The sequence below is a fragment of the Saccopteryx bilineata genome, chromosome 9 (assembly GCF_036850765.1).
Source record: "Saccopteryx bilineata isolate mSacBil1 chromosome 9, mSacBil1_pri_phased_curated, whole genome shotgun sequence".
In the NCBI taxonomy this organism is placed as follows: Eukaryota; Metazoa; Chordata; class Mammalia; order Chiroptera; family Emballonuridae; genus Saccopteryx; species Saccopteryx bilineata.
Window position 1 is genome coordinate 46,228,535 of NC_089498.1, and position 27,606 is coordinate 46,256,140.

Consider the following 27,606-nt stretch of genomic DNA (forward strand, 5'->3'; position numbering starts at 1 on the left):
GAGTCCGAGAGAGGGATAGATAGGGACAGACAGACAGGAACGGAGACAGAGAGGTATGAGAAGCATCAATCATCAGTTTTTCATTGCGATACCTTAGTTGTTCATTGATTGCTTTCTCATATGTGCCTTGACCGCGGGCCTTCAGCAGATCGAGTGACCCCTTGCTCAAGCCAGCGACCTTGGGTCCAAGCTGGTGAGCTTTGCTCAAACCAGATGAACCTGTGCTCAAGCTGGCGACCTCGGGGTCTCGAACCAGGTCTTTCGCATCCCAGTCCAACACTCTATCCACTGCGCCACCGCCTGGTCGGACTGTAGTGCTCTTATTATAAAGTTGCATACATTTTGAGCAATTTGTCCCTAATTCTATTTTTCCCATTGTGGATGAAAAAGAGGTGCAATATAAAGCTAACCAAAAGTAACTTTATTGGGTGAACTGATTATAAATTCCTAAAAGGGGAGATCCTGGTGGGTAGTAGGCATATAAGTTCTTTAGTAAAAGGTTATATTTGCCTTAACAAGCCATGTCCAATGTTTCTGTGCACCTAGATTAACACACCTTTGAAATGCCTTTTTCAGATCCCTCCGAAGGTAACCCCCCTCAAGAGAGCACATAATCTAAACTATCCTGTCACCCGATCTCCACTTTGTTTTCTCTTTCATGTAATCTTCCTTATATATTCCCTCTTTCACTTCAAATGCAGAAAAGAAACTGCAAATTGTCATTCTGGGAAGCATTATTCAGTCTGTTGAGATCTTGCTTCCAGATGTGTCCTCTGTCTGGCTCAAATAAATGCTAATAAGCTCTTTTAAATTTTTCTACAAGTTTAGAAGTTCTTACCTGACACCATAAAGCCTTGTTATTTTTAGTACACTGTGTTGCAGGTTTTTCAGGAACTCCATGTATCAGATTATAACAGAACCACCTGTACTCAGAATGAAGCAGGTCCTCTCTCTTCCAGCAAGCATTCTTGATAGGTCCTGAGTTTCCCTGACAGGTAGCCAGGAGCCAGGTACCCACTTTCCTCTAAGTGGAACAACTTCCAGGGGGCCTGTGAGGCAATTCTCTGGAATTTGGGCACCAGAGCTCATCAGAGCACCCCTCTTCTATCCTCCCTCCAGACCCCCAGACCACTCAGGAGAAGCCAAGTGAAAAAAGACCCAGAATTTTGCCACTTAAAAGCTTGCAGGGCCATAGCTGGTGCTTTATTGAATAGAGTGTCTGCCCACAGCAAATGCACATCCCAGGTTCAATTCCTGGTCAGGGCTCATATGAGAAGTGACCATCTGGTTCTCTCCCACCTCTCTCCCTCTCCCCCTCTCGCAGCCAGTGGTCCCACTGGTTCGAGCAGTATGGTCCCCAGCGCTGAGGATAGCTTGGTTGGTCTCAGTGCCCCACCTGAGTCCTGAGTTCAGGTGAGCATTGGCCCCAGAAAGGATTGCCAGGTGGATCCCGATAGAGGCACATGTGGGAAGCAGCCTCTCTAACTCCCCTCCTCTCACCTAAAAATAAAAGAAGTTTGCAGGCCTGGAGCAAGTCACTGAACTGCTGCAAGGCTGTTTCCTCATTCTTTCAAGGGGATGGCATTTTAGAGGGGAAGGGTGTTGCGAGAGAGGGTAAAAAAAGTTGATGGGATTAAGAAGTACTAATTGGTAGTTACAAAATAGGCATAGGGATGTAAGGTAGAGCAACACTGTAATGACTATTCATGATGCCAGGTGGGCAATTCCCGGGGCTGCTGGCCCCCCTGAATGAATGGCTGTCTGCTGTGCTGTACACCCGAAACTAATACCCCCCCAAAGTGTTGAATGCATACTGTAATCGAAAAATATAATTAAACATAAATTAAACAAAATGAATGAGATGGCATTTTTAAATCATGTTTTTGTTTTTTAATTTAAAAATATGTTTTGCATTCTTGTCATTATAGGTCTAGACCTGGGCTTTACTTCTCTCCATGCGTCATTTGTAAAACGAGGTCTTTCCAAAGATTTAATAACACCTTGTGTGCAAAGCACGAGATGTACATTAAGTCCGCCCCCCACCCCCCAATCGAAATTTTTACTATGGGAAGCCGGGATTCTCGAGGATACAAGCTCTGATGGCGGAGGCAGAGGAACTCACAGCTGGCAGGGAAGACGAATATGGCTGTTATCTCTACGGACAGTGCACACATCCTCCCACCCCCGTAGAGGCCTCTCTATTGGCCCGATTCCCTGGCTTGCCGGAGCCACCAACAGACTCCCCGAAGCCCGAGGTTTGCGCGGTGCCTCCCGCAACACGGATCAGAGCGGACTACATTTTCCAGCGTGCACCTGGGATAGGGGCCCCCAGGGGCCTTCCAGCGTGGGACCGCGTCCCGGCTTCGTTAGAGGCTCGGGCAGTAACCGCCATTTCCGCAGCTCCTACTTTTCGCTTTACAAAGCTCATCCCTCACCATCAATCTCACTTTGGCCGTGGTCCCTACAAGGTCGGTGAGGCCACCCATCCTACTTCCCTCCTTCAGGCGTCCGGCCACCGGCCTCCAGGGAGGATCCGAGGCCAGGCTTATCTCCTGGGAGGATTTCTTCGGCCCCGCGAAGTCACCACAGCGGCCGGGGGCTGGCACCGGGGTTCTGAAGGCGGTGGACCAGGGCGGACTTCTATATCGCGCAGCGGGAGACTACAACTCCCAAGTGGCATCGCGGCGGCGGCGGCAGCGATACGTCACTCAGGCACTGCCCGCAGCCCGGGGAAACAGCGCGGGCGGGGGCAGGACTGGGGCCGACCCGGAGGCTGGTGCAGAGGATGGGGGCCGCCTGGCTGCTCCGCTCGTGAGGAGGCCGAGGGGCGCGCCACCCCGTCCCGGGGCGGGCGCCCCCCCGGCCTCGCCATCGCCGCCCCGCCCGGCTGTCGTGGCCCGGGATGCGGAGCTGGGGGCCGCCGGTGGAGCTGCGTGGGGTGAGAGGCGCGGGGAAGGGGGCTGCCTGCTGCCCTCGCCCTCGTCCCCCACCGGCGGGCCCCGACGGGAATTCGGGAACTGGGCGTCCGGGTCTTCTTAGCACCCTGACGTTTGGGGGGGACCGGTGAAACCGCCGCCCTACCCCCACCCGGCCCCGCCTGGACAGCTGAATCAGAGCGGACGACCCTGCCCTTTAAAGCGGCATTTTCCTGCTCCTGCGGAGGGCCCTCCAGCCATGGCCCCCAGGAGCCCCCTAGAACCTGCAGGGACTGCCCCCCATGCTGGCCGCCGGGGCCCTCCCTTTGCATCCCGCGGGCAGCCTGTCTGAAACGGCCTCTTCCAGCCCCCGGCCCCTCCCCCATGGAGGAGGAGGGCGGGGGCGCGGCGGCCAAAGAGTGGGGCACCACCCCCGCGGGGCCGGTCTGGACCGCGGTGTTCGACTACGAGGCGGCGGGCGATGAGGAGCTGACCCTGCGGAGGGGCGACCGCGTCCAGGTGCTTTCCCAGGACTGTGCGGTGTCGGGAGACGAGGGCTGGTGGACCGGGCAGCTACCCGGCGGCCGTGTGGGCGTCTTCCCCAGCAACTACGTGGCCCCCGCCGCACCCGCCAGCCTGCAGCTGCCCCAGGAGATCCCCTTCCACGAGCTGCAACTAGAGGAGATCATCGGTGTAGGGGGCTTTGGCAAGGTCTATCGGGCCCTGTGGCGTGGCGAGGAGGTGGCCGTCAAGGCTGCCCGGCTGGACCCTGAGCGGGACCCAGCTGTGACAGCAGAGCAGGTGCGCCAAGAGGCCCGGCTCTTCGGAGCCCTTCAGCACCCCAACATCATTGCCCTGAGGGGCGCCTGCCTCAGCCCCCCACACCTCTGCCTGGTGATGGAGTATGCCAGGGGGGGTGCACTAAGCAGGGTGCTGGCGGGTCGCCGTGTGCCCCCTCATGTGCTGGTCAACTGGGCTGTGCAGGTGGCCCGGGGCATGAACTACCTACACAATGATGCCCCTGTGCCCATCATCCACCGGGACCTCAAGTCTATCAACAGTAAGTGGTGTCCTCCCCCAAATCTTGCTTCCACAGAACTTTAGGAGGCCAAGCCTAGGTGGTGGGAAGTGGGGACACCAGAAAACACTGTCTGGGGCAAGAAAGGGCAGCAGTATACCTTCAGGGCCTGGTGAGGCAGGCTTTGCCCCATTAAGGGAGGAAAGGGTGGCTCAGAATGATTGAGGGATTACCTGCCTCCCAGGCTACAGCGTCACAGTAGTTCAATAAATATGTATCTATGAACACTGTGATAGGCTCTGCATTCCCAATGTGAACAGGATGGATGGAGTGCCTGCCTTCATGGCACTCACTGTCCAGCCAGGATGCCAGAATCCACCAGGCAGAGACAGAGAGAACCCATGACCTAGAGTGAGGGTTTCTCAACCTTAGAAGTATTGACATTTGGGGAGGGGTGACATAGGATCTGCCTTATGTGTCATAGGTTGTCTAGCAGCATCCTTGGTCTCTACCCACTAGATACACCACTAGTATTCCCCACCCTCCAGTTATGATAAGCAAAAAGGTCTCCAGACATTGCCAAATGCCCCCCCCCCGGGGGAGGGGGCAGAAACGCCCCAGTTAAGACCCACTTCCTGAGACCCCTTACATCTCTGCCCCAGCTGACTAAGACAAACTGGAAAAGATGGGGAAGGAGGAAAAGGGATCTTATGTTAAAGCTTCCAGGCCTATTACAAGTTCTCAAAAGTTGACCTGGGGCCCTGGCCGGTTGGCTCAGCGGTAGAGCGTCGGCCTGGCGTGCGGGGGACCCGGGTTCGATTCCCGGCCAGGGCACATAGGAGAAAGCACCCATTTGCTTCTCCACCCCCACCCCCTCCTTCCTCTCTGTCTCTCTCTTCCCCTCCCACAGCCGGGGCTCCATTGGAGCAAAAGATGGCCCGGGAGCTGGGGATGGCTCCTTGGCCTCTGCCCCGGGCGCTGGAGTGGCTCTGGTCCCGGCAGAGCGACGCCCCGGAGGGGCAGGGCATCGCCCCCTGGTGGGCAGAGCGTTGCCCCTGGTGGGCGTGCTGGGTGGATTCAGGTCGGGCGCATGCGGGAGTCTGTCTGACTGTCTCTCCCTGTTTCCAGCTTCAAAAAAATACAAAAAAAAAAAAAAATTGACCTGGGCACCAAGGCCAGGTAGAAGGGACGGTTCCCCTGGACCCACGTATAGATCAAGGAGCTTTCACACAGTGTCAGCAAATATTAATTGAGCACTTATTAAGTAGGAGCCAATAGGGACCAAGACGGCCATTTCCGCCCTAATGATACCTACAAACTAGAGATTTCATTCATTCCAAGATATAGGTATTTCTAGATTACCTGTTTGTTGTATGCCAGACCCTGTCATGCCCCTTAAGGATATAGCAGGGGGGAAATTCTACTTTCCTGGCTCTTATCCTTTCTCTGCCCCCTCACTTCCTTTCATTTTTGCATTTATTCATTCTTTAATTTGGTTTTACTGGGCCAGATCATGTGCTTAGCTAGAGGGATCAATGGGGAATGAGACCAGCATGCTCTCTGCCCTCACATGAACTATGAAGGGTGTACGTCCACCCCTCACAACTCATCTAGTTCTGATCCCTGTCAATTCTAAATCTTGAAATTTGTTTGAATCCATCCCACTTTTTATAAGTTTATTGCTATTCTCCACCACTACCACCACCACCTAGAACAGAGGGGTGAGTCTCCCTTACCTCCCAGGCCTGGCATTCATATACTCAACAGAGAGCTACCAAGTATCTGAGGTGTGTCAAGCCCTGAAACAGGGCTGAGAATGAAGCAAGGCAGACAGAGATGGCCCCTGCCTTCACAGATGCTCATGCTCCAACTCCTCTGAAATGCTGGGAAAATGGAGGCAGGACTACTAGCATCCTCCTTTTGAAGGCTGGGGCACCTTCTCAGCTCTTCCTCGGCCCTGCTGATTCACAACCTGCAGTTGGGGAATAAAGACACTGCTCTCACAACCCCAAGTTTTTGTGTAGTCTGTGCCACCTGGACAAAGGGTTGGTGGAACTGTAGTCCAGGGCTTCCTGGTCAGGCAATGGGACCGCTCCATGCCTGAGATAGAGGTCAGACAGCCTCCACAGCACAGCTTCCCCCAGTCATCCTTACCTAAGGAGCTCCCCATCTGACATCACTCATTTAATGGTTCTTAAGCAGAATTAAGCATACTAGGCACTGTCCAGGGCCCTGGGATTATAGAAGTGAATGAAGCAAGATTCCCCCCTTATGAGAGTTAGAGTCTAATGAATAGAAATAGGTGATTGATATTTAGATAGGTAAAATTTCCAGGGAGTATCAGGCTTTGAAGGAAGTAAAGCAGATTAAGGATGGGGCAGAGCTCTGGATCAGATGGTAAGGGAGCACTTGAACAGAGATGTGAACAAAGAGGAGCCAGCCTTACAAAGTTGTGGCAGGGCAAAGGACATGAAGAGGGAACGAGTGTGCCTTGTCAGAGAGACAGCAAGGAGACCTGAGGCGTTGCAAGAGTTGGAGGCAGAGGTGGAAGGAGGTCGGGTCAGAAAGGTAGGCAGGGGCCAGATCCTGTTGACCTTGGGGGCTTTGGTGAGGACTTTGGGCATTTTATTCAGTGTAGTGGAGACCATTAGAAGGTTTTAAGCAGGGGATGACATGATCAGGCATATATAAATATTTTAAAGGGAACTGATTTGAGCCCAGCCCAGGAGATGCAGAACTAAAGTATATGACCATGGGGTTATTCCCCTTGTCATAGGGTCACTCCACAAACAGGAGAGATGGAGACCCAAGACGAGAGACTTCTGGGGGTTGAAATCATAGGCTAGAGTTATAGGAGGCTGCCAAGAGGAGGTGCCGTTTGAGTCGGGCTTTAAAGAATAGACAAGATTACCAACTGTGTGACCTTAGGAAATGTACTGATCTCCCTGACCCCCAGTTTCTTTATGTCAAGTAGACATGAAGGTAGAATTAGCTCATTGTTATTTTGACTAGAAAATTAGCCAGGAAGGGTCAAAGATAAAGGTGGAGAAATAAGGAATAATTACAGTGACATTACACACTAATGGTAATAGCTAACACTTTTTTCTTTTTTTTTTTGTATTTTTCTGAAGCTGGAAATGGGAAGGCAGTCAGACAGACTCCCGCATGCGCCTGACGGGGATCCACCCAGCACGCCCACCAGGGGGCGATGCTCTGCCCATCCTGGGCGTAGCTCTGTTGCGATCAGAGCCACTCTAGCGCCTGGGGCAGAGGCCAAGGAGCCATCCCCAGTGCCCGGGCCATCTTTTGCTCCAATGGAGCCTCAGCTGCAGGAGGGGAAGAGAGAGAAGGAGAGGAAGGAGAGGAAGGAGAGGGGGAGGGATGGAGAAGCAGATGGGCGCCTCTCCTGTGTGCCCTGGCCAGGAATCGAACTCGGGACTTCCGCATGCCAGGCTGACGCTCCACCACTGAGCCAACCGGCCAGGGCCACTAGTACTTTTAAAGGACCTATTGTTGCTTCAGGCAATAAATCTTTACTACAATCCTATAAGATAAATACTGTTATCTCCATTTAATAGAGCAGAAATCTTAGTGTTAAGAAAAATAAACTTAAGAGGACTGATCCACTCGAGAAAGACGGTGACTGCTGTACTGGAGAATGAACCAGCACAGGGGTCCAGTGGCTGTACCCCACAGTGTCTCTCCCTGGGCCTCCAACTCACACTTTCCTCATGCAACTCTAGTCTTCTCAGCTCTCCTCCACCAGAGCCCCCTGGGAAAATTCTCTAAGCCGTGGTTCTGAAGCTGGGTGTAGGAACAAGGGTGTACTTCTCTAGTACCTCTCCCTGCAGGGAATTTGATGAGCTCAAGCAAAGACAATTAGGATCCCAGTATTCTCAGGAGCCCCACACTCATGGTAGAGTCTCTGTACCATGCGTGCAGATTTCTCCATAGAAATAGAATGAGTCGCCTGACCTGTGGTGGCACAGTGGATCAAGTGTCAACCTGGAACGCTGAGGTCGCAAGTCCAAAACCCTGGGCTTGCCTGGACAAAGCACATATGGAAGTTGATGCTTCCTGCTCCTTCCTCCTTCCCTTTCTCTCTCTCTCTCTCTCTCTCTCTCTCTCTCTCTCTCTCTCTCTTCTTTAAAATGAATAAATAAAAATAATTTAAAAAATAGAAAAAAAAAAAAAGAAAAAAGAAAAATAAACTTACCTAATCGGTGGCACAGTGGATAGAGCATTGACCTGGGAAGCTGAGGTCCCAGGTTCAAAACTCTAAGGTCACTGGCTGGAGCACAGGCTCAGCAGCATGAGCATAGGATCATAGATGAGATCCTATAGTTACTGGCTTGAAGCCCAAGGTACTTTGCTTGAGACCAAGATCAATGGCTTGAGCAAGGGGTCACTGGCTTGGCTGGAGCCCCCCAGTCAAAGCACATCTGAGAAGAAATCAATGAACTAAAGTGCTACAACTACAAGTTGATGCTTCTCGTCTCTCTTTTTGTCTTTCTCTTTCTCTCTGTCTCGAAAGAAAGAAAGAAAGAAAGAAAGAAAGAAAGAAAGAAAGAAAGAAAGAAAAGAAAGAAAAGAAAAGAAAGAAAGAGAAAGGCCTGACCTGTGGTGGCGCAGTGGATAAAGCATCAACCTGGAAGTGCTGAGGTTGCCGGTTCGAAATCCTGGGCTTGCCTGGTCATGGCACATGTGGGAGTTGATGCTTCCTGCTCCTCCCCACCTTCTCCCTCTGTCTCTCTCCTCTCTCTCTCTCTCTCCTTTCTAAAATGAATAAATTAAAAAAAAAAAGAAAGAGAAAAAAGAAAAGAAAGTTAATTATATAAGGTTATGTAGCTAGCCTGATCAGGCAGTGGTGCAGTGGATAGAGCGTTGGACTGGGACACAGAGGACCTAGGTTGGAAACCCTGAGGTCGCTGGCTTGAGCGTGGGCTCATCCAACTTGAGTGTGGGGTCGCCAGCTTGAACATGGGATCATAGACATGACCCCATGGTCGCTGGCTTGAGCCCCAGGTTGTGGCTTGAGTAAAGGGTCACTTGGTCTGCTGTAGCCCCCACCCCAGTCAAGGCACATATGAGAAAGTAATCAATGAACAACGAAGGTGCCGCAACAAAGAATCGATGCTTCTCATCTCTCTCCCTTTCTGTCTGTCTCTCCCTATCTGTCCCTCTCTCTGACTCCGTCTCTGTCAAAAGAAACACAAAAACGTTATGCAACTAATAAGCAGCAGAGCTGGAATTCAAACCCAAGCAGTACACTGTACACTTTGGGACCTCTGTTTGATAGGAGGTAGTAGGCTATCATAGCAGTTAAAAGACTGGGCTTTGATGACAGGTCTAGTTCAGGTCTTTGCTCTACCATTTTCAAGTTGTATGATCTTGGCCAAGTGACCTCATCCCTGTGAGCCTCAGTGTGCTAGTCAACAAAATGAGTTACTTGCTAGTTAATTCATGTAAATGGATATAAATGAAATAATTCATGGGTTGCTTAGCACTATGCCTACCACATAATGGTTTCCTAATAAACACCAGCCATGATTATTGTTGTTGTTAGTATTGACCATGGGCAGCAAGTAAGTTGGAACCATTCAATGTGCTTGGGAGGCTATATCAGTCATATTTTATCACCATACTGTTATGTAACAAACCACCCCCAAAATTCTGTGTCCTCAAACTCCATGTCATTTATCACTGCTCATACATTTGCAGGCCAGGTGGAGGGTATATAATTTAGGCTCAACTCAGTGGGAGAGGCTTTGCTCTGAGTATCTCTCATCTTCGTTGGACCAGCAAGGCATGTTCTCCTGGTGATAGCAGACGTGGAAAAGGGCAGGCCGGCCCGTGAGGCCTTTAGAGGCCTAGGCTTGGCACTCTCACTTCTGCCTCACTCTGCTGGCCACAAAGCAAGTCACATGGCCAACCTGGAGGGAATGCACCCTGCCTCTCTGGTGGCAAGACCTGTGAAGTCACATGGCAAAGAGTATAACAGAAAGGAGCAGAAGCGGGGCCACAAATGCAGTATACCACAGGGGCTGACAGAGACAAAGGAAACCTCGTCGTCCCTTCTCTTCATGGTTTGTTTCCACTTCTTTGGAGGTTGGGAATTGAAGGCCTGGACCACGGAGAACCAAGGCTGTGGCCTTCGACTTTGCATTGAGCTTCCCAGAATAGAGGTTGGAGTCAGGAGGGCAGGGGTTAGACTGGCCACGTGAGGTGGTGGGAAGAAAACCAGAGAGTCCAGCTGCAGCAGAGCCAGAGCATGCATCTCCCACCCGCCAGGTCTGGGGTAACCACCTTTCTTCCTCCCCCACAGTCCTTATTCTGGAGGCCATCGAGAACCACAACCTCGCAGACACGGTGCTCAAGATCACAGACTTCGGCCTCGCCCGTGAGTGGCACAAGACCACCAAGATGAGCGCTGCGGGGACTTACGCCTGGATGGCCCCGGAGGTTATCCGTCTCTCCCTCTTCTCCAAAAGCAGTGACGTCTGGAGGTGCTGACGGTGGGGCTGGGGAGGCCTCCCAGGAAGGGGGAGTGAGGAGGGGTTACGGCGTAGTGGGAGAGGTAGCCTGCCACCGAAGCCAGGATCTGGGCCCGGCTTAGGGGCTTGCTGACACAGACCATCTCACAGGTAGCAAAGCAGGCCTCTGCTCTGCTAGCAAAATTGGCAGCTAAGGATGACTTGGATTGCAGTTAAAAAAAAAAGAAAAGATGTAGAGCTAGGATGTTGTCAGCACCAAAGGCCCTCAGACACCATCTGGTACACAGCCCCACTTGTCAAACAGGAAGTTGAGGCTTTCAGAGACAACCATTCATTCATTCCTTCATCTCAACTATTCACCTGTGCTGGGTGCTAGGGATACAGCAGGAAATAAAAATAGACACATTTCTTGATCGCAAGGATAGTAAATAAATAAGTATACAAGAAGTTTCAAAAAGCTGTTTTTTCTGGTAAGAAAATTGTAAAATAATCTAAGAAGACATTAATTCACCAGAAAGTCTGTGATAGCATTACAAGCCAGGAGGTTGATGGAAAAATACTCTGAGGGCTGGAGAACATCTTGCAGAAGTCTTTTCTGAGAAATGATACTTGAGCTGTATTCTGGATGACAAGACAGAGCCAGCTATACAGAGTTTGGGGGAAGAAGCTTCCCAGGCAGAGGAAATAGTTCATACAAAGGAGGTACTGAAATAAGAACAAGATTGGTATGTTCCAGAAATAGCTATAAGGGCCTGTGTGGTCGGCTGGAGCAGACAAGCAGGGAAGTGGTAGGAAGTGACATGGGAGAGAGAGCTGGAAGTCCCCTTGGATGAGGCATCAGACTCCAGTTTTATTCTGAGCACAATGGAAGGCCACTAGAGACGTTTATGAATGATAAGATCAGAGTCAGCATTGGAAAGGCTCCCTCTGGGCCAGCCAGAGAATGGATTACAGGGGAAAGGGTAGGGGTGAGAGGCCAATAAGGAGGCTGTTGCCATCACCAGCGAGACTTTGTAGTGGCAGCAAAACTCTTTATCCCAAGGCCTCTTCTGGGAGAGAGCCAAACCCAGGTCAGTCCCCAGCTGAGGCTCCAGATGGACCAAGCAGCAAAACCACAGCTCTTGGGCAGACAGATCAGACAGGACGTCTCAACCAGAGCAATACAGCTCTTCGGGGAGAGGCCTGACTGGCCTCGCCTCAGGCATTCATTTGTGATCCCAGACATTCAGCAGAGCCATATTTCAGTAGCAGGGAACAGAAACCCCCAAAAACAAGACTGAAGTTTATCCTGTCATGTAAAGCCAAGACTGATATGGTGCCCCCAGTGTTAGAAATTGAACGTCCTATGGCATGTTTCCTTAACAGGGGTGTTATTGACATTGGACAGGATAATTATTGCTTGCATGATACTGTCCTGTAGTTTTTAGGACAAAAGTATCCATGGTTCCCAGCCACCAAACATCATTACCACTCCCAGTCATTGTGACAATCAAAGCATCTGTACTGGTTTCCAGAGACATGGCGGGGGGTGGGGGGCATGCCACGTCTAAGTACAAGTCAGTCTTATTTTCCTCCACCTTGTATGGCCTCCATTCCCAAGTTCACTTCATGGTCCAAGATGGCTGCTTGAGCTCCAGGTTTTATGTCACATTCCAGCCAGCAGGAAGGAGAAAAGATGAAAGGAGCACCCCTTCCCTTTAAGGACACTTCCTGGATGTTCGTTGCACCCTCCTCACTGGCCAGAACCATTGTCATACAGGCATGTTTAGCTGCAAAGGAGGATGGAAAACTTTAGGAAGCATATGCCCCGCACAGATTCACCAGTACTATCACTGAGAGAGAAAGGGAGGTGTCAGCTGCCTGAGGGCGAGGGTGGCGTCTACCTTGTTCCAGTGCCTAGAACAGTGTCTGGCACACAGTGGGTATTTGCTCAGTGTGTGGGGAATGAATGAATGTGTGGATATGGGGGGCATGGGGATCTACACGTTAGGCACGGCACAAAACAGTGGTCCAGATCCAGAGGAGCTCAATTTACTAGAGAAAGTGGACACTCAGAGGGTTGTAGCACAGTGATGCAAACTCTGGTGTCATGCAGCCATTAAGGACATTGTTGTGGGCATGAGGCAGACCTGAGTTCAAGAGTGGCTCCACCACCTACTAACTGTGTGACTGTAGGCAAGCACCTTAACCTTTCTGAGCCTACATCTGCTCTTCAGAAAAAATATGGGTCATGCCGAGACCTTCTGCCTTTCAGGGATGTTGGGAGGATTACTGAGAATACCTAGCACAGTGCTAGCTAGAAGAAAGTGCTTTATAAATGTTAATGTTAACTTGTGTTTAGAGGTAAGTGCCACAGGTTCTATAGGAACATAGAAGAGAGACCTTTAATCCAGCTTTGGAAGCTGCGGAATCAAGAAAGGCTTCCTGGCAGAGGGAGTACCTGAATCGAGACTTGAGGGACAGTTATACAAAGGGAAAAGTGTTCTTGACAAAGGGAACGGCTGTACAAAGGCCAGGTGTTAGAGAACAGGACTTGTTCAACGCTTCAGTGTGGCTGCGAGATGAAGCCGCGATTGGCGTGTAGCCTGAGAGCGCTTAGAGGTGAGGCCGTGGGGCCATCAGAGGGCAGGACTGGGAAGTGCGGGGCTTCTCGGGGGGCACTGGGACCTTTGAAGGTTCTCAGGCGAGGCCAGTGAAGAGAGAGCAAAGGCATGACATCAGAGAGCAACCCCAATACGTCTGTTTAAGATCAGGCCAGTGGAGGTCAAAGTAGGTTCCTGTGGCCCCACTGGCCAGGGTGGGTGTTAGAGTGAGGGAGGCCCATCGGGACCAGAGGCAGGACTGGTGTGGAGGTGAGGATTGGAGTGCACTGCGGCATCACTCCTTCCTCTCCCCCACCTGCAGCTTTGGGGTACTTCTCTGGGAGCTGCTGACGGGTGAGGTCCCCTACCGTGAAATCGACGCCTTGGCTGTGGCATATGGCGTGGCTATGAACAAGCTGACGCTTCCCATCCCCTCCACGTGCCCCGAGCCCTTTGCCCGCCTACTGGAGGGTGAGCCAGGGCCCCATGGAGAGGGAAGGCTCAGCTTGGGTGGCAGGAGCCCTTGGGCCCAGACCTCACCCCTTCACACCCATCCATGCCAGTGGGCCCAAAAGTGGGGGAGAAAGGGCTGGACCTGTCAGACCATGAACAGTCTCCCCCACAGTTGACTCAATGGCCCCCACACCCTTACCCTGGCCAGGCCCACAGCTCTTGAGGGCAACCTCTTAGGACTCATTGGCCCTGGGATACCTCCCTGATCCCTCATTCTACCTCTAGTCAGGGAGCAGGTTCTTGGGTTTCTCTCCCAGAGTTTCACCAGGTGAAACAGAACCGGGAATTTGGGTTTAAATGCCTTCCCCTCAGCTCCATGGAAGCTGTCCACAGTCCCTTGAAGTCCTGCCCTTCACTGAGCATGTTGAGGCCCCAAAGCGTGGCCACTGACATCTCACTCCCACCCCAGAATGCTGGGACCCAGACCCCCATGGGCGGCCAGATTTCAGCAGCATCTTGAAGCAGCTTGAAGTCATAGAACAGTCAGCCCTATTCCAGATGCCGCTGGAGTCCTTCCACTCGCTGCAGGAAGACTGGAAGCTGGAAATTCAGCACATGTTCGATGACCTTCGGACCAAGGAGAAGGTGAAAGCAGGAGGCAAGGTGGGAGGGATGGAGCAAGAAACCTGAGTTCTGCTGCCTTGGGTGGGACAGAGTCCCGTCCCCTGAGCCAGGGCCACAGAAGCCTCTTCTGCATACGTATTAAGAAAAGACAGCCTCACCTGACCAGGCTGTGGCTCAGTGGATAAAGTGTCAGCCTGGCACCTAGAAGACCCAGGTTCGAAACCCTGAGGTCACTGGCTTGATTGCTGGCTCATCTGGCTTGAGTGCGGAGTCACCAGCTTGAGCGTGGGATCATAGACATGACCCCATGATTGCTGGCTTGAGCCCAAAAAGGGCTGGCTTGAAGCCCAAGGTCACTGGCTTGATTGCTGGCTCATCTGGCTTGAGTGTGGGGTCACCAGCTTGAGCGTGGGATCATAGACATGACCCCATGATTGCTGGCTTGAGCCCAAAAAGGGCTGGCTTGAAGCCCAAGGTCACTGGCTTGATTGCTGGCTCATCTGGCTTGAGTGTGGGGTCACCAGCTTGAGCGTGGGATCATAGACATGACCCCATGATTGCTGGTTTGAGCCCAAAAAGGGCTGGCTTGAAGCCCAAGGTCACTGGCTTGAGCAAGGGTTACTAGCTTGGCTGGAACCCGCCAGTCAAGGTACATGAGACAGCAATCCATGAACAACTAAGGTGCCGCCACAAAGAATCGATGCTTCTCATCTCTCTCCCTTCCTGCCTGTCTGTCCCTGTCTGTTCCTCTTGCTCTTTCTTGCTAAAAATATAAAAATAAAAAGACAGCCTCCTATTAGTGAATTAATAAGAAAAAGACCCCCTGCACTGAAGTACTTACAAGTGATACTGCGTGATGTCTGAGGTTAGTTTTAAATACTACAGCAAAATGAGAGGGAGAGAAGAGAGAAGGAAGGAGATACATGAAAAAGGATTTGCGAAGTATAGACAAAATTGTTGGATGACGAATACATGGGGACGTACTATTCTCTGCTTTTGTGGATGTTTGAAGTTTTCCAAATTGAAGAGCTAAAAAGAATAAAAAAGAGAGAAAAGAAACGCAGCCCCTGCCCTGGATGCAGCTTGGTTAGTGAAATGTGAGTTGGATGGTGCCCCCAATTTGCTTCACAGCAGGACAGTCCCGGGCAGAGCCACAGCCAGACGCAGCAGCCCTGGGTTCATTCCAGGGGCAGAGTAGCTAAGTGCCTCCCCTCAGGCCACCCTGTCCTCCCCAGGAGCTCCGGAGCCGCGAGGAGGAGCTGCTGCGGGCCGCTCAGGAGCAGCGCTTCCAGGAGGAGCAGCTGCGCCGGCGGGAGCAGGAGCTGGCTGAGCGGGAGATGGACATTGTGGAGCGGGAGCTGCACCTGCTCATGTGCCAGCTGAGCCAGGAGAAGCCGCGGGTCCGCAAACGCAAGGGCAACTTCAAGCGCAGCCGCCTGCTTAAGCTGCGGGAAGGCAGCAGCCACATCAGCCTGCCCTCTGGTACCCACATCTGTCCCTTGTCCCTTGAGCATCCCCTAACAGGTTGCTGGGAGCATCCATAGCCCACAGTTTATTGCTTCTTTTTTCTGTTTGTTTTAATTTTTCATTGCTAAATATATCACACAGAGGAAACCACCAATAAAACTGTGCAGCTTAATGAGGCCCCCGAGGGCAATCCCTATCTTGACTTTCGGGGCAGTCACTTCCTTTATAATTTTGTCTCCCAACTATTGACTTAATATCTTTTAGCCTGCCCTTTTTTCCCTTGACACTGATTCGTTGAGGATACATCGCGTATCATTTGTGCAGCATTTCCCACAGTCTAGGTTTTGCTGCTTGCAGCACCCTGCTATCACTTCCGTGTCCCTCTACCCCCGAATTTCCTGTGAGTTGGTGTTGGGTTAAACCACGAGGTTTGCTGACGTTCAGCCATTTGACCTACAAAAACAAGTTTCACACAAGTCTCAAGGCTTAAGCAGTTTCAAGTTCAGGTTTGATTTTTTTTTTCAAAGACTGCTTTCCAGGTGATGTCAGGGCTCGTCATGCTGGCTGTCTCTGTGACAGAGAAGTGCCCACTAACGGAAAGAAAATGCAAGCTACATGTGTAATTTTAAATTTCCTATTAGCTACACTAAGGAAAGAGAAACAAGTGAAATTTAAATATTATATTTTATTTAGCCCAATATATCTAAACTGTTACGGTTTCACACATAATAAATAACAAGAAAAACTTGTTAATGAGATATTACACCTTTTTTCCACACTGAATCTTTGAAATCCAGCATGTATTTTATATTTATAGCACATCTCAATCCCAGGGCTAAATTTTCATCAAAAATACTTGACCTGTATTTAGATTTCATAAAATGTACAGTTGAAAAAGTAGATTCATACACCCAAGTTGTTCCAAACATATTTAACTGTTTCTAATGACTAAGTTTGCATATTCACTTTTAAAAGTAAACATAAATTAACTACAGTTAAATAAATTCAGGTAAAATCCTCTAGTTCCTCAGTTACATGGATCACATTCCAAGTGTTTAGCTGCCACATGTGGCCAATGAGGTACCTGGAGGGCGTGTCCCCCAGTTAGATCACTGCACCTCAGCCCTAAAGCTGCCCCTTCAGGGTGGGCCCCAGAGCACCTGCGTTTCGGGACGTTGGCACTTGATGATGAGGCTAGTCTGGGAGCCACACTTGGAGAACTACTGCATTAAGGAGTGGAAAAGGGTCCTTCTGTAAAGGTAACTGCTCTGGTGACCCATGGAATCATTAGCTTAAGGAAATCTCTGTTTTGCAGGTTTTGAGCATAAGATTACAGTCCAAGCCTCTCCGACTCTGGACAAGCGGAAAGGATCCGATAGAGCCAGCCCCCCCGCAAGCCCCAGCATCATCCCCCGCCTGAGGGCCATTCGCTGTGAGTATCTCCCAGGCGCTGGCCAGTCCGCCAGGCAGCACGCTTCTCTGAGTACATCCCTTTCATCAAGCCAGAGGATCAGCAGGGAACAAGACGGGCAGGGTCCCCTCCCTCATTCTCACTGAGGGGAAACAGACAATGAACAGGTCAGTAAGCAAGCAGGACACTTTCTTGTCTGTAAGGATAAGCGCTATAAAAGAAATCAGGGGAGGGAATAAGGGAGAAAGAGTTGCTGTTTTTCATTAGGAAAGCCCGTTTGAGGAGCTGGGGTTTGAGCAGGGATCTGTGTGATACGGAGTGAGCGAGGACATGCAGAGACCTGAAGGAAGAGTGTCCCTGGCAGAGGGAACAGCAAAGGCTGAGGCCTAGAACTGGGGACAAGGATGGTGTGTGCCAGCCCAAAAGGCCAGCTTTGCCGGAGTAGAATAAATGGGGTGCTGACAGGAGGTTTCTGGACAGGGGTCCAGCAGGGCCTTGAGAGCCGGGATAGGAACCTGGATTTTATTTTAAATGTGATGGGAGCCCTGGCGGGCTGCGAGCAAGGCAGTGATATGATAAAACCTGCCTTTTCCCTCTGGCTGCTGTGGGGAGCATGGGAGATAGGAGGGCAGGAGTAAGGGCTGGAGACAAGTGAGCTAATGGGGGCTGGACTGGGGCAGGGCCTTGGAGGGGAAGATGGTCACAGTGGGGGGCCTGGCAGGGGTGCAGCTGCTGGGGTTTGCTGATGAATTGAGGATACAGGGCTGACTCCCAAGTCTGTTCTGTTCCATCATTCACCTCCAGCCTTGCCACACACACTGCCCCCTACACACATCTGTTTGGGCACCAGCTTTGTACTAGGCCTGAAGGTCATTCTCAAGTGGGACACAAAGACAATGGCCATGCAGTGGAGTCAGTGCTGGTATCAGGATGCCTTGAGAGCATAGTAGGAACAGAGAACAGATCAACTAACTCTCCAAGAAACAAACTACTACAGATCCGGAGGCTTGAAGGGCAAGCAGCCAACCAGGTCAGGAAAGGGACTGAAAAGGAACAGAATTCCAGATGAAGGAACAGCCTGTGCAAAGCATGGAAGTGTGAACCCATTTGGGAACCTGTAGACATGGGGTTCCAGCCATGACACTTCTGCCTTCACCTGTGTATCCCTACTAGCTCTCTCCCCCTTCCTTCCCTCCCTCTCCCCCTTCCCTCCCTCCCTCTCCCTTCCCTCCCTCTCCCCCTCCCCTCCTTCCCTCTCCCCGTCCCCTCCTTCCCTCTCCCCCTTCCCTCCCTCCCTCCCTCTCCCTCCCCTCCTTCCCTCCCTCTCCTTCCCTCTCCCCCTCCCTCTCCCCCTCTCCTTTCTCTCCCCCTCCCCTCCCTCCCTCTCCCCCTCCCCTCCCTCCCTCTCCCCCTCCCCTCCCTCCCTCTCCCCCTCCCCTCCCTCTCCTTCCTTCCCTCTCTTCCTTTCCTGCCTCCCTCCCTCCACACATGTCCCACTGGCCTCCTGTTCTGTGCACACTCCGGGCTGTCCAGCCTCAGAGCCTTGGCATTTGCTGTTCCCTCTGCCTGAAATGCTCCTCTCCCTTGTATCTTCTTGACTCACTCCCTCACCACCTCATTTTTGCTTAGATTTCTCTTTCTCCCATGTGAAACCTTCCCTAGCCATCAGACCCCATTCCCACTTCATATTTCCCTAGTGCTTACCACCTTCTGACACTACACAAATGACTTACCCAGTGTGAGTCTTCACCTACTGAAATGTCAACTCCAGAGGCAGGGGATTTTGTCTGCTTTGTCCACTGCTGTGTTCTCAGCACCTGCTCCAGGGCTTGGCACAGAACAGGTGCTCAGTAAACATTTGGGAATGAATGGATGATTGAAGGATTAGGCTGTGAGCAGTGATGGAAATGAAGCTGAAGAAGTCAGCTGGGAATAACATGAAGGGCCTCGAATGCCAGGCTGAGAGGCTGGGCCATTGTCCTTACAGCAGTGGGGAGATATGGAAGGACTTAGAAAAAAAGAAGGGTCATGACTGGAGTTAGAATCTAAGATCCCTTGGACTTCCAGATGGAGGACGAATCTGAGGTGGGGAGTGTGAAGCTGGGAACCCAGCTGGGACAGACTTCTCAAGACCCAATAACCAAGTGGCTTTTCTCGGCCCAGTGACCCCTGTGGACGGTGGCGGTGGCTGCAGCAGTGGTGGCAGCGGAACATGGGGCCGCAGTGGGCCCCCAAAGAAGGAAGAACTGGTTGGGGGCAAGAAGAAAGGCCGGACCTGGGGGCCCAGCTCCACCCTGCAGAGGGAGCGGGCTGGAGGCGAGGAGAGGTACTGGTGGCTGGAGCCCACCCTGTGCCCCACCCCCAGGCCCACAGCCACCAGAAGGCCCAGGACCACTCCCCATCTCTGGTTCCCTCTGCAGGCTGAAGGCCCTGGGGGAAGGAAGCAAACAATGGTCATCAAGCGCCCCCAACCTGGGCAAGTCCCCCAAACACACCCCCATTGCCCCAGGCTTCGCCAGCCTCAATGAGATGGGTAAGAGGATGAGGGTGCCCTCTAAAGGGAGGGGAAGGGACACTCCCAGGCTGAACAGAACCCTAAAGCAAGACATGACCATTCCCCATGGTTGCAGAAAGGGAGCCGCTGGGCCAGAGGGTAGAAGGTGTTCCCAGAAAACAGGACAGAGGGCCTTAGGGGGAGACAGCTTCGAAAGCCATGCTTAGTGCACTTGGTCTTGCTGGTGGAGGGGTCATTGGGAGCAGGCCTTTGGCCTCCAAGTCTCCAGGGACTGCCCGGAGTCGAGTGCTGGCCCTCTCCGGTTACAGAGGAATTCGCGGAGGCAGACGAAGGCAGCAGCGAGCCTCCCTCGCCCCACAGCACCCCGGCCTACCTCACGGTTCCTTTGTCCACCGAGCCCTCCCCGGGAATGCCAGTGGCCCCGGCCAGGCCCGGTGCCCGGCGGTGCTGTGAATTCGCATTGCTGGGCTGCGCCACACTGCTAGGTGCTGTGGGCCTAGGCGCGGATGTGGCGGACGCACGGGCAACCTATGGTGAGGAGCAGCGCCGCTGGCTGGACGGCTTCTTCCCCCGGGCGGGCCGCTTCCCACGCGGCGTTAGCCCACCTATGCGCTCCCCCAGCCGCCGCGATGACGGCGCCACCGGCCCAGGCCTGGTGCCCTCAGCCACCCTGGTGTCGCTGTCCTCCATTTCTGACTGCAACTCCACGCGTTCGCTGCTACGCTCCGACAGTGACGAGGCCACCCCGGCGGTACCCTCCCCGCTCCCTTCCCCGCCCGAGTCCTCACCCAGTACCAACCCCCTGGTGGACCTGGAGCTGGAGAGCTTCAAGAAGGACCCTCGCCAGTCACTGACGCCCACTCACATCACAGCTGCTTGCGCTGTGAGCCGCGGGCACCGGAGGACGCCCTCTGATGGAGCGCTGGGGCAGCGGGGGGCGCCAGAGCCCACGGGGCCTGGCCCTGGTGAGTGAGGCACACTGCCCAGTGTGCAGAAAATGACCTCCCCCTGCCCTGCTGAGGTCCAGTGTCTCAGCTCAGCAACCACCCCAAGGATGCCAAGGCGGCAATCTCCTGCTTAGCACGGGGAGGAAGGGGCTGCCCCCTTGGCCCTTAATGCTGGAGGCATTATGGGACCCCAAGTGATTGAGACATAGCATGAAGCAAAGGTGGCAAGCTCTAAGGCCCATAGGGGCCAGGCAGGTGACATTAATGGCAACGATAATAACTAGCTAACAAAAATTTTAGCTAACACTCATGCACTAGGCCCTGTTCTCTGTGCCTTTATTAATCCAACAAAGATGATTGGAACATATAGGAGTTAAGTATTGCCTATCAGGCATTGAGCTACTGCTTTACAATTATTATTATTATTTTACTTCTCACCTATGTGGGGAGGTGCTTTTATCCCCATTTAGAGATGCTGTCAAGCCTAAGGTCTCTCCATATCTCTGAGCTCTGTCTTCCTGACCCTAGCCCAGTGTAGAAGAGTTGGGAGGGATGAGGGCTTTTTCTCCAGTAGATTTTTTGAGAAAAGTCAGAAATTCCAATTTTTAGGTCAACCCTCCTGGCTTTTCAATACCACCCTCTGTTCCACCCCCACTCACCTGTCTGATCCTCTCTTACCAGGCCCTCGAGATTCCCTGGACTTCCCCCGCCTACCCGACCCCCAGGCCCTGTTTCCCACCCGCCACCGGCCTCCTGAGTTTCCTGGTCGCCCCACCACCCTGACCTTTGCCCCAAGACCCCGGCCAGCTTCCAGCCGCCCCCGTCTGGACCCCTGGAAACTGGTCTCCTTTGGTCGGACACTCAGCATCTCGCCTCCCAGCAGGCCAGACACTCCAGAGAGCCCCAGACCCCCCAGCATGCAGCCCACACTGCTTGACATGGACATGGAGGGGCAGAGCCAGGACAGCACAGTGCCCCTGTGTGGTGCCCATGGCTCACGCTGAGGCCTGCCACGGCCACCCGCCTGGGCAGCCATGAATGTAGCGCCCCAGGCCCCGCCCCAGCCCACCAGGCCACAAGGCAGGGGAGGCCCTGGGTCAGGATGCTCATAACTATTTATTGGGGAAGGGGGGAGGGGGGCACTTAATTTATTTCTTTGTACCCTGGGGGTGGGGCCCTGTGCTCGCCCTGCAGCAGGAGGAAGAGTGGGCAGGGATACTCAGGGACAGGGCAACATGGGGGATTCAGCACAAAATGCAGCATTAAAGGTAACCCCTGCCCCCTACCACGCTTGACTGTGTGTCTTTCCCTAGCCCAGGCCCTGACCTGGCTCATCCCCAATGGGGTACCTTCCATCCTTGCTCCTTCCCTGGGCCTCCTAGGTTTCTGAGGTCCAGCAGGTGACGCCCAGGCTCATGTTCCCTCCCTGGTTCCCACAAGAAACATCACACAAAGAAGTTATGGTCACCAGTGATAAGTGCTTTACCAGTGAACTCATGAGTCAGGGAAGTTACAGTGAGGTGGGAAGGAGTGGGGACAGGGACAGTCCCCCCGTAGGTTGGCCTCAGCCAATGACATCTCGAGGCCGGGCCCCACTGTCTTCCTGCTGGAGGCTACACCGGCTCATCTTCAGCTGAGTCAACTGAATGTAGCGCAGGACATTGGTGTCTGCAGGGAGAATGGGCAGGGCACTATCTCAGTATCCTGGAATAGGTGACATCTGCAGCCCCTCAGCTCACACCCCACCCCATTGTCTCCAGCCTTCAGTGGCTCCCCTGCTGATATTTCCAGAGCTCCTCTCCAAAAGCCGCAGCCCCAACAACGGAGGGGGTGTGTCACACCTCCAGACTTTTGCATTTGCTATGCCTGCCGCCAGCAATGCTGCTGCTCAGACTCCTGTCACACTCTGCTTGTCCCCCAATGATATCTGCACAAAACCTGTCTTCTCCAAACCACCGACCAGGAAAACTCATCTTGCCTGTGCTCCCACAGCACCGCCCTGGCTGTGCCCCTCTGTCTTTCTGTACATCCACACACCCTGACTGATCTCCCAGAGGTCAAGGAACAAGCCTCCAGTCCTGCCATGCCCTCTGTCCTACCCACCCACCCATCCCAGCAAAGTTGCTGACATTTCCCACCCTGGGCTTTGCCTCCCAGCAAGTGGTCCACAAGTGGTGGCTGAAAGAACAGGTAGATGAATAGCTGAGTGTGGGAATGGGTTAGGAGGTGGATGAATGAGTCAGGAGCAAGGGAGGGGCAGTGAGTGGATAGGGAATCAGCTGGATAGGAAGCATCAGAATCAGTCAATGAATAGATTAGAGGTGGCTAGATGAATATCAAAGAAGGATGGGTGAGTGGATGAGTGTGAGTGCAGGAGTAGGTGGAGAGGTGGACGTGAAGCACTCCCTTGAAGTAGCCCTGCCCTGGCCTTCCTGCCCTTGTTTCCTCTGCTCCAGACCCTCTCGCCTCCCCTCACCTCACCTGTGGGCTCCTGGCTTCGGGCTTCCTGCAGGTAGCGCAACGCGTGTGCATAGTCACCAAGGTGGTAGAAAGCAATGCCAGCGCGGTAGGTGGCCTTGAAGTTGCCCTGCTGCTTCTCCAGCACCTTAAGACAGTACTCGCGCACCCGCTCATAGTTCACCAGCTCCGACTGCAACAGGCAGGCTGCGGGGACACCAGGTGCTCTCAGAGCCTGTCGGCAACTCCAGACCTCACCTAACCGCGAGCAGCATTGCTTTCAGGTTGCGGGGAACCCCCACCCTTTCCCACTGCTGAGCTGGGCTTAAAGGCTTGACCAGGCCACCAGGGGCTGCAGAGCTTCTGACCAATCAGAATAGAGTCAATCTGCGCCGCCACTAGAGGGCGCAAAAAACCCCACAGACAGTAGCTCTCCGGCGATTTCCGTAGCGGGGAGTACTATTAAGGGCGATCTCAGGTGACGGATGGGGCCTTAAAAGGCTCATACAAGGTAAATCTCATCTGAGGTTCGCAGGTGGCAGCCCAAAGCCCATTTCGTGCATTCCGGCTCTTTCCTTCCCTGTGGTCCCCAACCCCTCTCCTTGATAAGTTCTGATGCTCCCCCCACAGACCCCAGCCCTGGTCCCTTCAAGCCTCCGCCTCCTACCCCACCCAAGCCTTCATGATTGCCCCTCAATCCCCATCCCTGTCACATATGCACCCTTTGCACCCCCGACGGCCGCGTACCCGTGAGAGAGTCGTAACATTCCACCTCCGTGTTCTCCACCAGGCGCCGCTGCTCCTCGCTGAGGCGGGCTGGCCCCGGGCTGGTGGCGGGCCCGGGGGCAGGGGTGGGCAGGCCACCAGGGCGGGCCCCCTGCGCCGCCTTCAGCTGCAGCAGTGCTCGATGATACTTGCCGATGGCTTCCCGGAACTTCTTCTCTCGGTAACAACGCTGGCCCTCTGCCTTGAACGCCACGGCGGCCCGCAGGCTGCTGTCGAGCGCCGCGCCCAGGCCCCCCGACGGCTCTGGGGCAGGACCGGGCCGACCCGAGCCATGGCAGGGGCCCGGGCCCGGCGGGGACAGGGCAGGAGGCGGGCGCGGCGGAGGCTCCGGGGCAGCGCTGAGCATCAGCACCGGGGACAGCGCGCCGCGCTGCATTGTGGGAAACTCCTGCGGCCGCCGCTGCAGCTACCGCATTGCCCCCCGCGGGGCCGGTCCCCACCCTTTCTCCGCCCCCGCACCTCCGGCAGCCGGCTCCCGCTGCCACCTATGGGTCTAGAGAAACCCCTCAAGTCTCTCCTTCAAATCAGCCCCAACCCTGGTTCTCCAGCCCACCTCTCCCTCCTCCCCACTCACCTTACTCTTCCTACCCTCTGCCTGCTCTCCTACCCGGTGCCCAGAGCTTCCAAAGCTCTCTAGAAGGAAAGGACAAGTCTGGGGGAAAGAAGAGTAAGATTTTAACCTCGTGGAAAGCTAGTATTCAGCCCACTAGGCATTTGGCGTGTTGAATAAGGACACAGACTATGGACTCAAGCTGCCCAGATTCAATTCCCTACTATGTCCCTCACTAGTTATATGACTTGGACGAATCACCTAAATTACCTGGAATCCTGTATATGCCTCAGTAACATGGAAAAGACAATGATAGCAACTTTGAAACTATTTGTTTATCTATGCAACAAACAAATATTCACTGATGTCCTTTCTGTGCCCAGCTGTGGGCTGGGTGATGCTGGGATATAACAGGAAGTGAGTGAGCCTCCAACCCTACTCTCATGGAGCCCCTAGTCCAGTAAAGAGACAAACCAGTAGGCAGTGACAACCCAGAGTGGGTTAGCCTGGAAAGCTCAGGCAAAGTGGTCAGGGCAGGATGGGGAAGGCACAAGCAGAGGGGTCAATCCTGGAATGGAGGACACACAACAGGCTCTGAGGGCCCAGAGGAGGTGCCTGCCCTAGACTGTAGTGGTGAGTGAAGATTTCGAGGAAGAGGGGATAATTTTGTGAACACGGGAGATCTGCTTCTTGCCCTCATCAAGCTCATTAAGTAGAAAAAACAGTAAGAATGCTGGTAAATGATAGCCCAGAGTGAGCAGTGCAATCATAAGAGGGTACAAAAAGCCTTAGCCAGTGGCAAAGTGGATAGTGTGCCGTTCTGAAGTGCCAAGGTCGCTGGTTTGCTTCCAGGGTCACCGACTCAATCCCAAGGGCACCAGTTCAAGCCCCAGTCAGGACATTATGAGAGGCACAACTGAATGAAACAAGTTGATACTTCTTTCTATCTATCTATTTATCTATCTCCCTTCCTCACTCCTTTCCTCTCTTTCTCTTAAAAAAAAGAAGTGTACAGAAAGCCTGACCTGTGGTGGTGTAGTGGCTAGAGCATCAACCTGGGACTCTGAGGTCACCAGTTCAAAACCCTGGACTTGCCTGGTCAAGGCACATATGGGAGTCGATGCTTCCTGCTCCTCCCTCTCTCCCCCCCCCATCTCTCTCTCTCTCTCTCCTCTGTCTCTAAAATGAATTGGTTTTTTTTTTTTAATTTTAATGTTACAAAAAATAGTGTACAGAGAAAAAAACACATGAGAGGCTTTGGAGACAAAAACCGACTCTGAAGAAGGTGGTTGTCCTTCAACCCTCCTTAGCCACTTACTTAGCAGCAGAATCTTGGGCAAGATCCTTGATCTGCCTTCACCTTGACTTCTTTCTCTGTAACATGGGATAACAAGTGAACTTACTTCAGAGTAGTTGTAAGGAGTGAATTATGTTATGCGGATAAAGTACTTAGCAAAGGGCCTAATATATACTGGGCAATTAACAACCTGTGTTTCCCATCATCACTGAGACTGTGAGATGGGTGATCATAAGTACCTGGCTCTGGGTCCGCATCCATATATGGTTGTTAAACGAATGAGTAAGTGAATGAATAACTTTATATATTACCATCCCCTACCCCCCACAAGACTCTAGGTTGGGCCTCGGCCTCAAGAACCATGCTTGTATTTCCACTGTCCCCTCCTCCTCCCACAGTACATCCTCCCCCAGATCCCATGGCCAGCCCCATCTTACAGTCCCAAATCTGAACAGGGCCCCTTCCATTCCAACAGCAGTTATCTGCTTTTATCTCCTATTGTACTTCGCTGAGTATCTTCCCCCATTCCTGGTCCTCCAGCCTTGAACATCTTAGGACAAAGATCCCCCCCCTGCCCTGTACTTCTGAACCCTGGCTTGGTTAAGAATCTAATATTCCTGGGGTTGAATTCCAGAGCAGCGAGGTCACCTTTCTGCACTTCATGTGGGTTTTGTTTTCATTAAAAATGTGGAGATCCATTGATTTATAATAAATATTTTTTCGCCCTGGCCGGTTGGCTCAGCGGTAGAGCGTCGGCCTAGCGTGCGGAGGACCCGGGTTCGATTCCCGGCCAGGGCACACAGGAGAAGCGCCCATTTGCTTCTCCACCCCTCCGCCGCACTTTCCTCTCTGTCTCTCTCTTCCCCTCCCGCAGCCAAGGCTCCATTGGAGCAAAGATGGCCCGGGCGCTGGGGATGGCTCTGTGGCCTCTGCCTCAGGCGCTAGAGTGGCTCTGGTCGCAACATGGCGACGCCCAGGATGGGCAGAGCATCGTCCCCTGGTGGGCAGAGCGTCGCCCCTGGTGGGCGTGCCGGGTGGATCCCGGTCGGGCGCATGCGGGAGTCTGTCTGACTGTCTCTCCCCGTTTCCAGCTTCAGAAAAATGAAAAATGAAAAAAATAAATAAATAAATAAATATTTTTTCTTTCTTTTTTTGAGGCAGTGGAAGGGAGAGGAAGAGACGCATCAACTCATTGTTCCACTTAGTTGTGTATCCACTGATTGCTTCTCATGTGCCCAGATGGGGGCACCAACTGGCGATGTTGTCACTCCATCACAAGACTCTATCCCCCGTGCCACTGGCCAGAGTATAACAAACATTTTCTGAGCACCTACTAAATGGCTAAGTGCTTGGGGTTCAGTAGAAACCAGTGACCACTGTTCCTAACTCACAGTCCTGCTAGGATGTAACGCTAGCACTTTCACCACACCCACTAGGTGTCAGGCAATGTTCTAAAACTTTGTGCAGAGGTTAACAGTCTCTTATACCACAGTGAAGTAAATCAGATCCCATTTATCAAACTCTTGCTATCAAAGACCCATACTGTCACAAACTGATGACCCTTGCAGGCCAGCTTACGTGATGTGTTGGGCTTGTGCAACCGTTAAGAGATATTGGATTAGTTGCCAATATACGAAAGAAGAAATACTATATCTACGGAATTGCAGTTTTTCAGCTTCACTTGAACAAAATCTGAAAATCTGGCAACCTCGAGGTAGAGCCTTCATGACTGGGGCATTCTCAGTTTCCCACAGTCCCCATGCCTCCTAAATTCCTCCCAACTCTCAGTCTGAGGACTCCGAGCTTGCGTTGGGATTTTCCTCTCTGCCTCTCAGTCCATCTCTCCCAAGTGTTTGCCCTCGGGATCTCAGTTTGGTCCCGCTGAGCCGCGCTTAAGGAAGCTCGCAAGTGCCCCCGCGCGGAGGAGTCCGTAATTTGCATCATCAGGGACTTGGAGAGAACATCCAGTCAGAGGAGTGAGAGGCCTGGAAAGCAACCAATCAAAAGCGAGAGAAGGACAGGAGCTCGACCAATAAGAACAGAGAGCGCTCGGAATAAAAGAAATTTTTATTGAAGTGAAGACGACACAG

At 52.8% G+C, this 27,606-nt stretch overlaps 2 protein-coding genes across 2 annotated transcripts; one reads left to right on the forward strand and one right to left on the reverse strand.

Moving 5' to 3' along the window:
- Positions 1-1,928: 1,928 nt before the first annotated feature.
- MAP3K10 (mitogen-activated protein kinase kinase kinase 10) lies at positions 1,929-21,711 on the forward strand. The gene is made up of 10 exons (XM_066242463.1): positions 1,929-3,975; positions 10,259-10,439; positions 13,332-13,480; positions 13,932-14,107; positions 15,322-15,568; positions 16,869-16,985; positions 19,128-19,290; positions 19,385-19,497; positions 19,788-20,444; positions 21,108-21,711. The coding sequence occupies exons 1-10, from the start codon at positions 3,300-3,302 to the stop codon at positions 21,428-21,430; spliced, it is 2,802 nt and encodes a 933-aa protein (XP_066098560.1). The 5' UTR covers positions 1,929-3,299; the 3' UTR covers positions 21,431-21,711.
- A 97-nt stretch (positions 21,712-21,808) lies between these two features.
- Positions 21,809-24,045, reverse strand: TTC9B (tetratricopeptide repeat domain 9B). The gene is made up of 3 exons (XM_066242464.1): positions 23,631-24,045; positions 22,908-23,090; positions 21,809-22,094 (listed from the first exon to the last, which is right to left on the reverse strand). The coding sequence occupies exons 1-3, from the start codon at positions 24,043-24,045 to the stop codon at positions 21,991-21,993; spliced, it is 702 nt and encodes a 233-aa protein (XP_066098561.1). The 3' UTR covers positions 21,809-21,990.
- Positions 24,046-27,606: the final 3,561 nt, after the last annotated feature.